Source organism: Letharia lupina, assembly GCF_014066315.1.
Source record: "Letharia lupina isolate WasteWater1 chromosome Unknown contig_18, whole genome shotgun sequence".
NCBI classification, from domain to species: Eukaryota; Fungi; Ascomycota; class Lecanoromycetes; order Lecanorales; family Parmeliaceae; genus Letharia; species Letharia lupina.
In genome coordinates, this window is record NW_023502987.1 from 493,977 (window position 1) to 506,870 (window position 12,894).

At 50.3% G+C, this 12,894-nt stretch overlaps 5 protein-coding genes across 5 annotated transcripts; 2 read left to right on the forward strand and 3 right to left on the reverse strand.

The window, feature by feature from the left end:
- Window positions 1–3,177: 3,177 nt before the first annotated feature.
- HO133_003656 (uncharacterized protein) lies at window positions 3,178–4,471 on the forward strand (the record flags this gene model as incomplete). Its single annotated transcript, XM_037294578.1, has 3 exons — window positions 3,178–3,531; window positions 3,584–4,032; window positions 4,084–4,471. 3 exons carry the CDS (start codon window positions 3,178–3,180, stop codon window positions 4,469–4,471), a joined length of 1,191 nt encoding a protein of 396 aa, XP_037149266.1.
- A 1,330-nt stretch (window positions 4,472–5,801) lies between these two features.
- HO133_003657 (uncharacterized protein) lies at window positions 5,802–7,073 on the reverse strand (the record flags this gene model as incomplete). Its single annotated transcript, XM_037294579.1, has 1 exon — window positions 5,802–7,073. One exon carries the CDS (start codon window positions 7,071–7,073, stop codon window positions 5,802–5,804), a length of 1,272 nt encoding a protein of 423 aa, XP_037149267.1.
- A 411-nt stretch (window positions 7,074–7,484) lies between these two features.
- On the forward strand, window positions 7,485–7,985 carry HO133_003658 (uncharacterized protein; the record flags this gene model as incomplete). Its single annotated transcript, XM_037294580.1, has 3 exons — window positions 7,485–7,523; window positions 7,585–7,849; window positions 7,915–7,985. The coding sequence occupies 3 exons, from the start codon at window positions 7,485–7,487 to the stop codon at window positions 7,983–7,985; spliced, it is 375 nt and encodes a 124-aa protein (XP_037149268.1).
- Window positions 7,986–8,440: 455 nt separating this feature from the next.
- HO133_003659 (uncharacterized protein) lies at window positions 8,441–9,996 on the reverse strand (the record flags this gene model as incomplete). The annotated part of the gene is made up of 2 exons (XM_037294581.1): window positions 8,441–9,638; window positions 9,695–9,996. 2 exons carry the CDS (start codon window positions 9,994–9,996, stop codon window positions 8,441–8,443), a joined length of 1,500 nt encoding a protein of 499 aa, XP_037149269.1.
- A 567-nt stretch (window positions 9,997–10,563) lies between these two features.
- HO133_003660 (uncharacterized protein) lies at window positions 10,564–12,314 on the reverse strand (the record flags this gene model as incomplete). Its single annotated transcript, XM_037294582.1, has 2 exons — window positions 10,564–12,192; window positions 12,243–12,314. The coding sequence occupies 2 exons, from the start codon at window positions 12,312–12,314 to the stop codon at window positions 10,564–10,566; spliced, it is 1,701 nt and encodes a 566-aa protein (XP_037149270.1).
- Window positions 12,315–12,894: the final 580 nt, after the last annotated feature.

The following is a 12,894-nucleotide window of genomic DNA, read 5'->3' on the forward strand; positions in this document are numbered from 1 at the left end:
CAAACAATATAGGGCTGCGGGTGATGACGAGGATCGCCGGCTTTGACAGGTCGTCTAGACCGAGGGTACCACGGAGCCTCACATTCCACCATTTCCTGCTTTTTATTTAATATTCTTTCCATTACTCCAATCAACTTCAAGATACTAACCTTCTGAGTATTGATATGTCCAAGTAAGGCTCCGGCTTCAGACCATCGATTTCCGTTGGCCGCAAATATTCCATCTTCTAGATCGGCGTCCGTACTTGGGTTCGTGATCCCCGTCCGGGAGAAGCTATGGTTATCGTGAAAATTCTGGTCAACGAAAGGATTTGGTGAAATCGGGTTTTCATTTGCCAATCTTACGGGCATCCCCCAGCGTTGTCTCTGTTCTCTTTGACTCCGCTCGAGAGATTATCAACGTCGTACCCTCGATCTCCGGAAGCTGTGGGGTTTTGCACGGCGACCTCAAAAGAAAATCCGGGTGGACTTTGGGCTTGGGAGCCGCGGTTATCACTACTAGTCATACAGCAAACAGGAGAGTTGCGCTTTCCCCTTCAATATCTTTCATTGACGGAAGGTGTTGGAATGTGAAGCTATTCTTCCAACTACCCGTATAGGGTCCTAACTCAGAGTCTTGCTTATCAAAATCGGCCCCGCAAATGTTTGTCCCGTTGTCGAGACCTGATCATATTTTTTGCATGTTTCCAGTCGCGAGCCTGACTTATGAGGTTACTCCCTATTAACCGCGAGTCCAGCCTCTTTAATGTCTTTTTCCCAGTTGCTGACATCACATAGCCAATCGATAGTATTCATCATTAACTCTATGACAGCAGGCACTTGATCTTCAGAGAAAGCTCGAACTTTGGAAAATCTCCGACTCTGAAAACCTAGTCATCGATAAGAACACCTTGACTCATCCTCTTTATGATTTCGGTCAAGAGGAAGCCTCGACATAGAATCAGCAGCGAAAAACCTACTGCCTTGCGCCCCTGAGGCTGCCATCCTCATCGCTCCGTAGAGGCTCGCCATCACATTGCCGTTTTCATCTCTTTCCCAATCTTCTAGGTTATCCTGTGTCGCGATTCGCACCCACCGGCGTACAAGCATCATCAAGCCACTCGGAGCACGAGGCGCGCAGGCGGAGTACTTCATATTTGCAAGTCGTTCTCTGGGGTTGTTGCGCATGGATGCAATTGCTTCGCCTGGTGGCGTGTCTTGTTGGCGCTGTCAGTTCAATAAACGGCACGGTACGAGCTTCTTCTTGTGCGGGCTCTTTTCCCACCGTCCTCCAAGCTCTCGTCGTTCGCCTCGCGTGGCCTCCTCTCCTTTCCCTCCGTATGATTTTCATCAAGAATGTGCGAGTTCTCTCGCGTATGCGATTGCTCCCCCTTCGGCTGTCAGAAGGGAAGAGCTGCCGGAGAGGGAGCGAAATAAGGGTGTCGCGTGTGCGAAAAATAGCGTGTAATATGCAGAAAGCGTCGCAAAGATTGTAGGCGGTATGCGTGGGATATTATTTGACGGCCATTCCTACTTTAGTTTTAGAAAGATTTTATCAGGGTTAGAGTAGGACCTAAGAGGAGTGATGAGCTTATTTATCTTTTTACTTCGGCCCGAGAAGAGGTCTAATTAGATTCACGGAATCCGACCCGGTTGCGAATTGTATAGCGCGGGGAATACGGGATAACGGTTACATGAGAGCAGAGGAGCAGAGGAGAGTGCACGGGAAATAGGCGAAATGGTGGAGTTGCTATGGGCCGTTGAACAGGGTCTTGCCGAACTGCACCGGCCCTCGTGTGGAAAGCTAAGTCGAATGAGGAAGGCGTAGAGTAAGGTAAGGTAAATACTTACAGAGGTCTGCACCGAAAGTCCTGCACCCGCCAAGACTCTTACGCTCAGACTTCGGATAACGCCCCACCTAAAGGGTTACCTAGACAATACGTTTGGAGTTCTTCGGAATCGCACCTAGCCCTAGCCAGGTTTCGAGGCTTAATACCTCTATTAAGCCAAGAGAAGTACCTAAAGTCTCATCCATGCGCTATAAGAAGATATTTCTAAGCTTCCCCTCTACAGGGCCGCTTTCCGAAAGTAGGGTTAGGGCTACACTAGTGCGGGTGCAGGACTTTCGGTGCAGACCTCTGTACTTAGATCTAAAAAGTCGATCGTCCGTATCAACGTATCACCGACCACCGTATCAGTAGCGCTCATGATTCATTCAGTAGTAGGTACATGTACTTTATGATTCGTGAATCCATCAAGGCTCCGAAGAGTACTGTAGGGACGGAAAGATATCAGCGCATACGTACGCGTAGATGATAGAATAATCTGAAGCAATACCTCAGATCTCAATGAATGAGATGCATGTGCAGACCTACTTTACTGTACCTCGTTTGATTTTCCATGTTTGGACCCCACAAACCGGACTTCCCGGATACCCTCGATCTTATCGCTTGGCACTCGGCACTTGGCGTCATCATCACATTAAAATACCAGAAGTTAGAACTAACCTACGGTTTTCGTCCCGTACTTAAACAGCGATCCAGTGTACAAGAGGAGAGCATGTTCACCATACTGTAGAGATTGATTTCATCGGTCGACTACTATTGAGAGTAGTCGTCATGTAAAGCCGTAGTCGCATGCTTGCTTGATCAGGGGCAAAGTATGAAAATAATTAAATAAAGAAAATAAGGAAGAACATGGATTAACGAATTTTCGTACACGCGTCCAGCTGCCGAAAGAAGCCGTGCTGGGCAATGAAATGGTGTAGAACTGCCAAGGACGATGCCCAGAATAATGCCAAGTGAAGCACACGACCTCTTTCTGGGAACAGCGCCGACCTTTTGCTTATCTGCTTGGACCTGAGGAGTTTTCTTCTTCTTCTTCTTCTTCTTCTTCTCCTCCTTCTAATTGACGAATTATAACCATGTCACCCGTCTTCTACTATATTTCCCTCTGCTTCCCTCCTTTTTCGCTGTCTTCCTAACACTCCAGCAACATCATCCCCACGTCAGCATTGCGAATCCATACCCCGGTCCCCGCTATATCTCCCGTCGCTCTAGGCTCTAGCATAGAGCATTCCGTTGCCGCTCTGCAGTCTGCAAACAAACATTGTGGCTCTTTACCACGCCCTCCCTTCGGGGACAAGTGAGCCCCGAGTGCTCTTTGTACATATCTTGTAACCTTGATAGAACGCGCCATCATGAGGATACGACCAGTACTTCTTTCCCTCGCCCTCCTGTCAGACCTTCTCGTTGAAGCCTTCCTCATAAATCCACCAAATCACCAATCGATTTCCGCATCGCTTACCAAGAGGAGGAAAAAGAAGCCGCCAAAGACGCCAGCCGATGGCTGGGCCAAATACTTCCACGAACCTGGTGGCACCGACCTCTCAAATCATTATGATAGCAGATACGAGCACGGCATCCTGAGCTATGAAGAGAAGCAGGATTCGCAGGTACATATAATGAGGGCATATCTAGACTTTTTCAAGAAAAACAATATAGAGACATGGCTGGCACATGGCACTTTGTTGGGTTGGTGGTGGAACGGAAAGGTATGACCCCGGCCTGAGAATGCACATGTGCCGACACTCACATCTCGCTTAGATGCTTCCGTGGGATTGGGACATAGACACCCAAGTCTCCGGGCCTACACTCATGTTCCTTGGCAAACATTTCAACGGCTCCATATACGAATACAATTCCGCAGACTCAGACCCTGATCTGCAACCTGTGGTCGAGCGGCAGTACCTGCTCGACGTCAACCCTGCCATAGTAGAGCGAGATCGTGGTAATGGAGACAACGTCATCGACGCGCGTTGGATTGACATACGAAATGGTCTCTACATCGATGTGACCGGCCTCTCCGAGACGGAACCAATGGACCAGCCAGGGGTGTGGAGTTGTAAGAACTACCATCACTATAGGACTACGGACCTGTATCCCATGAGGGAGACTATGTTCGAGGGAGTTGTTGCCAAGGTGCCGTATGCCTATGATCGGATTCTCGCAGAAGAGTACCAAGAGAAGGCATTGGTCGTGACGGAGTACGAAGGGTATGCTTGCATGGCCAGCAATCCCAAAGACACCTACTGATGCGTGTACAGTCACAAGTGGCATCCGGACATCAAAGAATGGATCAAGAAGACTCCCGACGAGATCAAGCAAGAACGCCTGAGCAGGCAACAAGCTCGGCGGAAGAAGCAGGAGGAGAAGGCACAGAGGAATAAAGCAAAAGAGGAAAAGGAGAAAGCGGAACAGGAGGCCAAGGAAAAGGGCGAGGCCGTCCCCGATGAGGGAAAGAAGGACGAAAAAGAGGAGGAGCATTCCGCTGACCAAGGCATCAAAGAGCCCGAGAAGGAGCCCATCAAGGTTAAGCGTAACGCAGAGCCTGATCCCGAACCTGACCCCGAACCAGTTGCAGAGCTAGAATTGATGAAGGAGTCTTCAGGCCTGGCACACCTCCGTCATCGACATTTGGATTACATTGTATGAACACAAGAGTGCTCGACGCGCTACACATATTGGCCATCTCGCACATACTCGGCTCGTGCTGTTCGATACCGATGATACCCACAGCTTGTTGCATTCCATTGTTCTATCTTTTCGCAGCATTGTTTGTCCACCAGCATTTGTCGGCGCAAGAGCGAGCCTTTTTCTACTGCCACAGCTCTCCCATTTTGGAAATTGTTACCTGCACAAGGATCGGCGTAGCCCATGGAAATAAAATTTGGTGCTCCAAATGGAGCGAGAGTCGATTGGAAGGATTCAGGAGGCATAGTTGTCCGTGCATAAGATGCCGCTACATTGTACATATTCACTGAGCTGTTGTAAATAGTAACATCTATATGGATGGCCAGTGTTCTCTCGAGTCTTCATCCCTCGGAATTCAGCTCACAAACGTCACATGCCACAGCTCACAATCTCCGCACAGGGCAACCTAGGTTCCTAGACCAGTGCTTCCAAAGTCAGACAGACGTGGTTCGACTGGAGTCAGTGGACCGGTATTTCGGACGTTTCGACCATTGGGTGATGTGCTTCACCACTGGTGCCACTGCTCACACGCTTGGTTGACCAGTCCGGCGTGGCGTACCTGCCTTTCCGCATAGCTGTACATCCCCCAAAAAGCAAGCTGCCTGCCGGCCATCGTCGTCTGCCTCGTACCGCCCACGCCGGGACAAAGAGGCTGCTCTCGATGCGTCTCTACGGCCGACGAGCGTTGATTGGAACTTTGAAATATGGCCGGCGGCGTACCGGTACGCTTTCGAAGAAGAGGTGGAGGAGAATAGTAGTGTTGGTCTTTGCATGCATAATACAATGGAGTCCAGTGGTTGTATGTGGGGCCCATCCTATCATCCCGTCGGGGATGTGGTATGAATCGCTATGTTTGAATGAGTTTCGACCCCGGCTCACAATCTAGACTTTAATTCTTTTTTTTGTCTCCCAAAAGACATCACTTATAGCCAAGGTGCTTCAGGAAAAGCAAAGACTATAGATCCTGACGAATGTTAGAATATTCGAGAGTATGTGAGACCTCGTTGTTACCAGAGAATAGGGCCATTATCCGTTCCGAAAGGGGCCGTTCTATCAAATCCCTTTGTTGGGATTTTAATAGGATAGCCAGATGGCTACGCCCGAGCTTTTTGCCATTCGTTTCGATTCGGCTTCGCGATTCATGTTTGATCTTTATTTCGCCTCTCTGGTTTGCAAGCTCTGACTGCGATCGCAGGAATAACATAGTGCAAGCTGGAGTAGTGAACCGCATTCCGTATGTATGAGACATTCTTCTTACAAGCGAGCCTCAGTTCAATACTCTTTACATCAATCATAATCTCCCAACTCCACCCTGCTTCTCCTTATCTGCCTCGTCCTGAAAACTCCTCTCCAACGCCACCTGCGCATCAAAATCTCTCTTGACACTCGCCACCTGCGCCGTCAACGGATTCACCATTGCATCCGCCGCGGCCTTCTGACCTGCTTCTTGCTTGTTCAGTCCTTTCCCACTTCCTAGATGCTGATCCTCCCAACCCCATCCTGTCAGATAGACACCAACTTGAAAGATCAGCTTTCCTTCCTGCCTAATCTCCACGGGAGGTGCTTCATCGCGGTAGTGGATTTTGATTCCTTTGCCCATGATTTTCGCCGCCAGCTGCATTTTGGCCTTTGGATCTACTATCTCTGTATCCTCGCGTTTTTGCGAGCCCAGCTTTAATTCCCAAAGCGCTGCGAGCCATGCTTCTGCAACTTGAAATCCTTGTTCAGGATCTGAGATGATGACGGCAGCTACAAAGGCTTCGAAAATGTCGCCCAAAGTCTTCAGCCATAGCTTTCTGCTGTCTTTCCCTGGCGTGTTGTAAGTACTAGGCAGCTTGGCTTTCTCATCGAAACCGTACGCGAGGGCGTATTCAGCAAGTGTTTCGTTTTTGACAAGCATTTCACGCTGCTGGGATAGTCTACCGGCTGCAAGACGTGGAAAGCGAGGGAAGATTACTCGTGTTGCCATGAGCTCGATGTAAGCGTCGCCAAGGAATTCGAGGCGATCGTAGCTGATGTTAACCTTTGAGGCTGTGTCGCAGCTCAGAGAGCCCGGATGCGTGAACGCAACGGACTGGAGAGCCTTGTCTAGGATAGGTGGAAGTGGCGGGAGGGTTGAAGGGCGGCCATTGTAAGGTGGAAACTTGACGGACTCTTTTGGAGATGTGGAGGATGGACGGTGTTGGGTGGATACGGACGAAGATTGTTGAAACACTGGAAAATTCAGAGCTTTGCCCAAAGATATAGAGTCGCCATTGGCATTCGACTGCTTAACGTGAAGTGCATAGCCTGAAAGCCGTGGATCTTGGACTTGGGCCTGAGTAGACTTGGACGCTTCCTGAGGATGATCATGGGCCTCTCTGTCGCTGTCGGACAGGGGCTCTGAAACAAGTTTTCGTGTGTTCTTTTGGCTCTCGCTGACTTGAGAAAGACTTTGACCTACGTGAGAGGATGCGGGTTTTGGAATGAGGGACTTGTCGCTAGAAGATGCCGTGTGTTTCTGCTTCTTCTGCGAAGACTCCAAAAACCCTCCGCCGGAATCGTGGCTTCGCTTCTTGCCCATACCGTAAACTGCTTGAGAAAGGTCTCTATTTTTGAAATTTAGACAAAGAAGAAAGTAGTCACCGGCAGACTGTACCGAAATTGCTACCTTCGGAAGAACTATACAAGACAGAGTACTTCAATAAAAATGCTTCAAGCTTGAGAATGATGAATTCTGTCCATATGGCTCACGGCCTAGAATGAAACTGTAAGAAGTGAGATGGTTTCACATATCACCTCCGATTACCTAGTCTGTTATGGGAAATGATGACTTCCAAGATATGTTGACATTGAGTGGTGAAAGCGAGGGATTTTTTGCAATTCAATAGGGCTGATCCCTAGCGCGAAATGGACGTCGGCCTGCAATGCTAAAGTATGCGACCTTCGGCCCCTTCTAACTTGACATTGTTTCAATTCGCCTCGCTCAACAACGATGTCGGTCCCTCAGTCTCGTATCTTTGATCTCCTTCAGGTATTCTATCATCAATCCCACCTTTCTTCTCCCGCAGCCCCTATACTAACGCCTAATCCAGGTTCAATGCCGCATTTTCTCCCAGACCTTTAACCCCCAGCGCCTACGGACCGGCAATCGAGTACTCCGCCAACGATTACGGGGACCTTCCGTCGCTGCCTATTATCCCCGACGTGTCGCCACAATAAAAGATCTGAAAAAGCTGTACAAAGGCTTTGATGAGGAGATGGAGACGTGGGATGACGATGAGGAAGACAGATTGGAGCATTTATTGCTGGCGAAGCAAAGGGGTAAGGGAGCGCCGAAGAAGAAGAGGACCGCTGAAGGTGAGTCTTTATCCTGTTTGCTGCTCAGATGTGAGAGAAACGCCTGCTAATACGTCGATATTCAGAAAGCAAGAAGATAAAGGGGAAGAAGAAGCCTGCTGTTGCGGCGATCGCGCCAAAGGAATCAAAGTTCTAGCAAGAGTAATCCTGTATTTACGCATAGCATAGGAGTTTAGGCGAAAGTGTCTGATCAAACCTGAAGGGTTGGGTCATATCCCAGTTTTTGATGCAATTAGCTACAATACTGGGCAACCGAGGTCCGCCAACAAATAGGCGAACGGTAGAGGTAGAGAGCAAAGCTGCGTAGGTGGTATCAACGGACCTTCAGTGATGGTATCATTGGTATGTGATGCTATGGACTATCTATGGTTTCTCTCATTCCCCTCCCTAGCAGCTACACTCCAGAGGATGTGAGTGACTTGAGCGTTATTCTGGCTCAACTGGGATCCTGACCGCACGGTATCTCCATTTGAGGTCAGAGACATTGATAGAGCATTACGCCCCGTCCGACTTGACCACGTAGGTGAAGCTTTTGGAATTTCCAACGTCGAACTGTTTCTCATGTCCGTTCTTCAACTCAAAAATCTCTCCTCAGAAAGCAGTCCCAGTCCCCGCACCTTCCCCACTCATCGCCTCCAAGGCCTCTTCTGCCAACTCGCTCCTCAGCCCATCCCTTCTACTCTCCCTCTCTTTGCTGTCCCATTCCCTAAGGCCCCTTCTCTTCTCCCTTTGCTTCTCGTCGATCTGGTCTTGCAGTTTCTTTTTTTGCTCCTCCAGCTCTGCCAACCGCTTTCTCGCAGCTGGATCCAATGCACTTGGCAAAGCTTCGCCACCTGGGACGATAGCTGGCACCGAAGCGAGGTGGTTTGTATTAAAGCGCTGGGTGCGTGGATATGTAGTCGAAGATGAGTTGTTTGAGCGGAAGGGCGGTGGAGCGCGGTATGAAGACTCGAATGGTGCCGAAGGCCCGTGGTGGGCCCGTGGACCGTGCGGAATGTGCTCTGATGGCGGCGGGCGGGACTCATATTGCTGGCGGGATGGAGCGTGGTAGGTTGATTGTGGTGGTGGACGGCCGCCGCGATGAGGTTGTGGACCGCTGTAAGGCTGACCCCGTGAGTCTCGCCCTGCGAAAGAAGGGCCGCCGCGAGGGCGAGTGGGTGCGGAGAGAACAGATGCGCTGGCTGGGCGATTGTGAGCAGACATGGAGATCGGAGCTGAAGGTGGAGGTCCGGAGGGAGATTCGCGGGCATAAGAATCTCTGTAGCCTCCCGGTCCACTTGGAGGAGGACGAGAGTCTCCATTACGGTATCCTGATGATTGAGGCGTTGCCATCTGTGTGCCTGACCAGGTGGCAGGAGTGTCGCCATTTCGATAGTCGTCTCGCTCTCGTGGGGGCGGTGATCGTGCACGATAAGGTACAGCTTCGCGCGGTGGAGAGACGGGGACTGGCGAATAGCCTCTTCGTGGAGGCGATTTATCGCGATAGCCCGAATATCTTGCAGCAGGGGGTACGCGGGAGCCTCTGAAAGCGGGAGAATGAGGACCTGATCCAGTATTTGCTAGCCTGTCTGTATGAACATAAGGCGAAGAGCGACGAGAAGAGATCGGGGAGGCGATGCGAGAGGCGTGCTCAGTACGTCGTACTGGAGAAGCAGAGCGTTCGGGATGACGGTAATTACTCTCGTTCGGGAATCTAGGTCGTGCATTCCTGAGAGGAGAGAAATCGCGTCTCTCGTATCTCTCCCTGGTTGGTGAAGGTATCCTTTCTCGTTGAGAGGGCGACCGCGGTCTGCGGTACGGCGATGATTCTCTCTTCACAGGAAGTGGCGATCTCGCTCGAGGCACGGGAGATCTGGAGTAGCGACGTGTTCTGGGAAGGGGTGATCTGGCGCGTGTATCTCTTCGAGGCGAATATGCCCTCGCTGGGGACCTCGGTCTTCCTCTGTAGCTGCTTCCATCCCTACCCCTATATGCTGGGCTTCGCGAACGTCGTCGATCTGCTGCTGGAGTATATGTGTCTCCATACGGAGGTGGAGTGCGCCCTCTTCGAGGCGAAGACCGATAGCTACGAAAATTGTCTGACCGAGGTGGTGGATTGCGTTCTGATGGTCGATATGTCTCCCCACCAAGAGGGCGGGTATTCTCATACCTGCGGCAGACAACGCGTCAGAATAATGTTTTGCACAAAGCTTCTCTTACTTTCCCGCGAAACCAGGACAGGGAGACATATGGGATACTCGTAGTTCAAAGCTCCCAAAGTTCTATGGAGTAACGAACCTTCGATCACGACCTCTATCCATAGTTTTGATATGTGCGTAGCCAAAGGGAATAAGGGAGTAAAGCTATTTTTCTCACAACTCAACCAGGAGCAGCTACGAAATCCCGCAGACTGTTGTCGAGTGCGACGGTGTTGCTCGTCACAAATATTTCCAAAAATCTAGCTCGGCACGCTAACCGCATTAGGATTCTGGACTAGTTTCTTCAGCATCGCTGCCGTCACTCACAGGACTGGCTGATTGTAGGTATATTTGCTGCATTGTATTTCTGGAAGGGCCTCGGGCTCAGATCAGTCCTTATGTGCATGGCCAGTAGTGAATTTTGAAGCCTCCTCCGCATTCACGGTCATAGTGATGCATTCCTTATTACTTCTTGAGATTCACTTGCAGCCGAAAATTGGTATCTTGAACGAGCAATCCCGAATTAATCTCACACTCCTAGCGCCTGCTTCTCCTTTCCTCGTCCCTCTTCTGCCTCTTTCGACTTTCGCTAGCTATCATGTCACTCAAATCTTCTTGAAACCCATAGTTGCCTTGATCCTGCTGCTTCTGCGCTTCATATAACCTCTTCATGTCTTCCTTGTCCAACTTGTCTTTAGCCTGCAGATCATCTGGGTTCATAGCTACATCCACATCACCAGGCTTCTTCCTCTTCCTGTTCTGATCCTCTTGACCGAGGACCGGCAGGCTGCTCTGAGCTGCCTTGAGATCATACGTCCGATCTCCGCCAAAGAAACCGGAGACTCTTGCTTGTTGCTCAGGGATGACCTGGTAGGCGGTCCTATGGTGCGTAGACTCTTCCGTGTCTGTGCCCCGTCTTTGCTTTCGTAAGTCGAAATCACCCGTGACGCTCTCTGCCCCGCCGTATTCGGACGGAACCGTCGATGCTATGCCTCCTGGCGTCTCCAACCCACTTGGAGTCTGCAACCCTGCGCCAACGTCTTCGACATCACCATCTTCATCCTCCTCGTCACTCTCTTCTTCTTCTTCTGACTCTTCCTCAGGCTCTTGCAGTTCGCCCCAAAGAGTCTTCTCTACCGGTTCTCCTAATTGAGTATTCTGCTGCGGCTGTAGAACACCAAAGATATCACCGCCGTATAAAGGCCGATTGTACTCGTCCACAGGTGGCTTGCCATATCCACCAGGATGAAATCCCCATGCCCCACCAGGCGGGGGAGGAGCATTGAGTCCTGGTATCTTAAGCGCAGTATAAGATGGCGGTGGGCCAAAGCGCTGTTGATTGATCAGCCATGGCGGCGGCGCGCCGGGTGGAATGTTTAGAGCTTCCTTCAACTCTTCGCTGAGCTCACCAGGTCGCAGATGTTTGAGATTAGTCTCATACTCCTTGCCTTCGTAGTACACTTCTCCATAGCGGGTGAGCTCTGGCTTGGTCTGGAATCTGAAAAAAGCTTCGTAGAGTTTTTGATAGTCGATATCAAGCTTGCCCATCTTCGGTTGCACTCGCTCTCGTTGCTTTTGTTTGAGGCTCGCCTGGTCCTGCTTCTCCAAAACGGCGTCTCGCATCTCCGCGATCCCGGTTTCCTGGATGAACTTAGGTAGGGCAAAAGGTGGCTTTTCCACACCGCGTTTGGATGATAGATACTCACGCTTCAGAGACCAATGCGATGGCACTGGTACAACATTTCGGTATGCCTTGATGTGCACAAGTAATCGGGGATCTGAAGCTGAGGTATCTGTCCAATCCACCGTCTCCGGTTTCTCGACTAAAGCCTTGAGTTCAGCAACCGAGAGTTTGTCTCGCTCCTTTCGCTTCTTTCTCGACATCTTCGGTTGCCCTGCCTCTTCTTCCTCGTCGGGTATCTCGTCGTCATCATCGTAGTAGATCTCAGGTTTTTCTACCTCTTTCGTAGACGGATCCTCCTTGTCACTCTGCTCAAATCTGCCCATGATGTCCTTGTACATCTCATAAAGAGGGTCTGTTTCGCCAATGCTGTCAATGCCATCAGAGGTCCCATCTTGCTCTTCGTCCGCTGGAGCTGCAGGCTCAATTATGGATGTCGCCGGTTCTGGTTCCCTGGAAAGCTCTGGATCTGGTGCAGAACTCGCCTGTGATAGCTAGTAAGTAAGTAGAATTCCACTGCGTAGATGCGACATACCTCATTGTGTTTCGCGGCCTTCTTCTTCGCTCTTCGGAGCTGGTTTTTCGTAGGCTTCGTTGCAGTAGACATCGTGGCTTCGAGGTAGCGATAACACTCCAACAGACGGGAGGACCTCGATTGGAGGCTTGATAGGAAAAGTTCTCAGTTCTTTCAACGCTGAGTGGCAGAAGTGTTGCAATGTAAAGGTTTGATTGAAATGAGCGCTGGAGTGAAGCACATAGGAAGATCCACGCTAGTTTGAGCCTTACGAAGCGACCCTGAGATTTCCTGGCCATCAATCTACGATTGCTTAAATCATCCACTCTACATCAGATTGCAAGTATGAGTTGAGAACACCAGATGGGATTGATCTATCAAATGCTTCTAAATGCAACGAATGCTTCTGCTTTGATCCATCATTGCTCGTTCATCCATCTGTGCAAAGCATCCGTATAGGACAGCTCGGACAGTATCTCTAGCGCGAAACAGAATATTCTGGCTGAAGGGTTGTAGTCGTACGCGTGTCAAGGAGGAAAACCATAGTGGGCTGGAAAGTGGTGCATGCTGCGGTCATTGCGGATGAGCAGGTAAGCATCGTGGGGTGCTATCATGGACCACGCATACGTCCCAGCTGCGCCTTTTAAAAGATGCGGGATAAAGCTATGCGTGG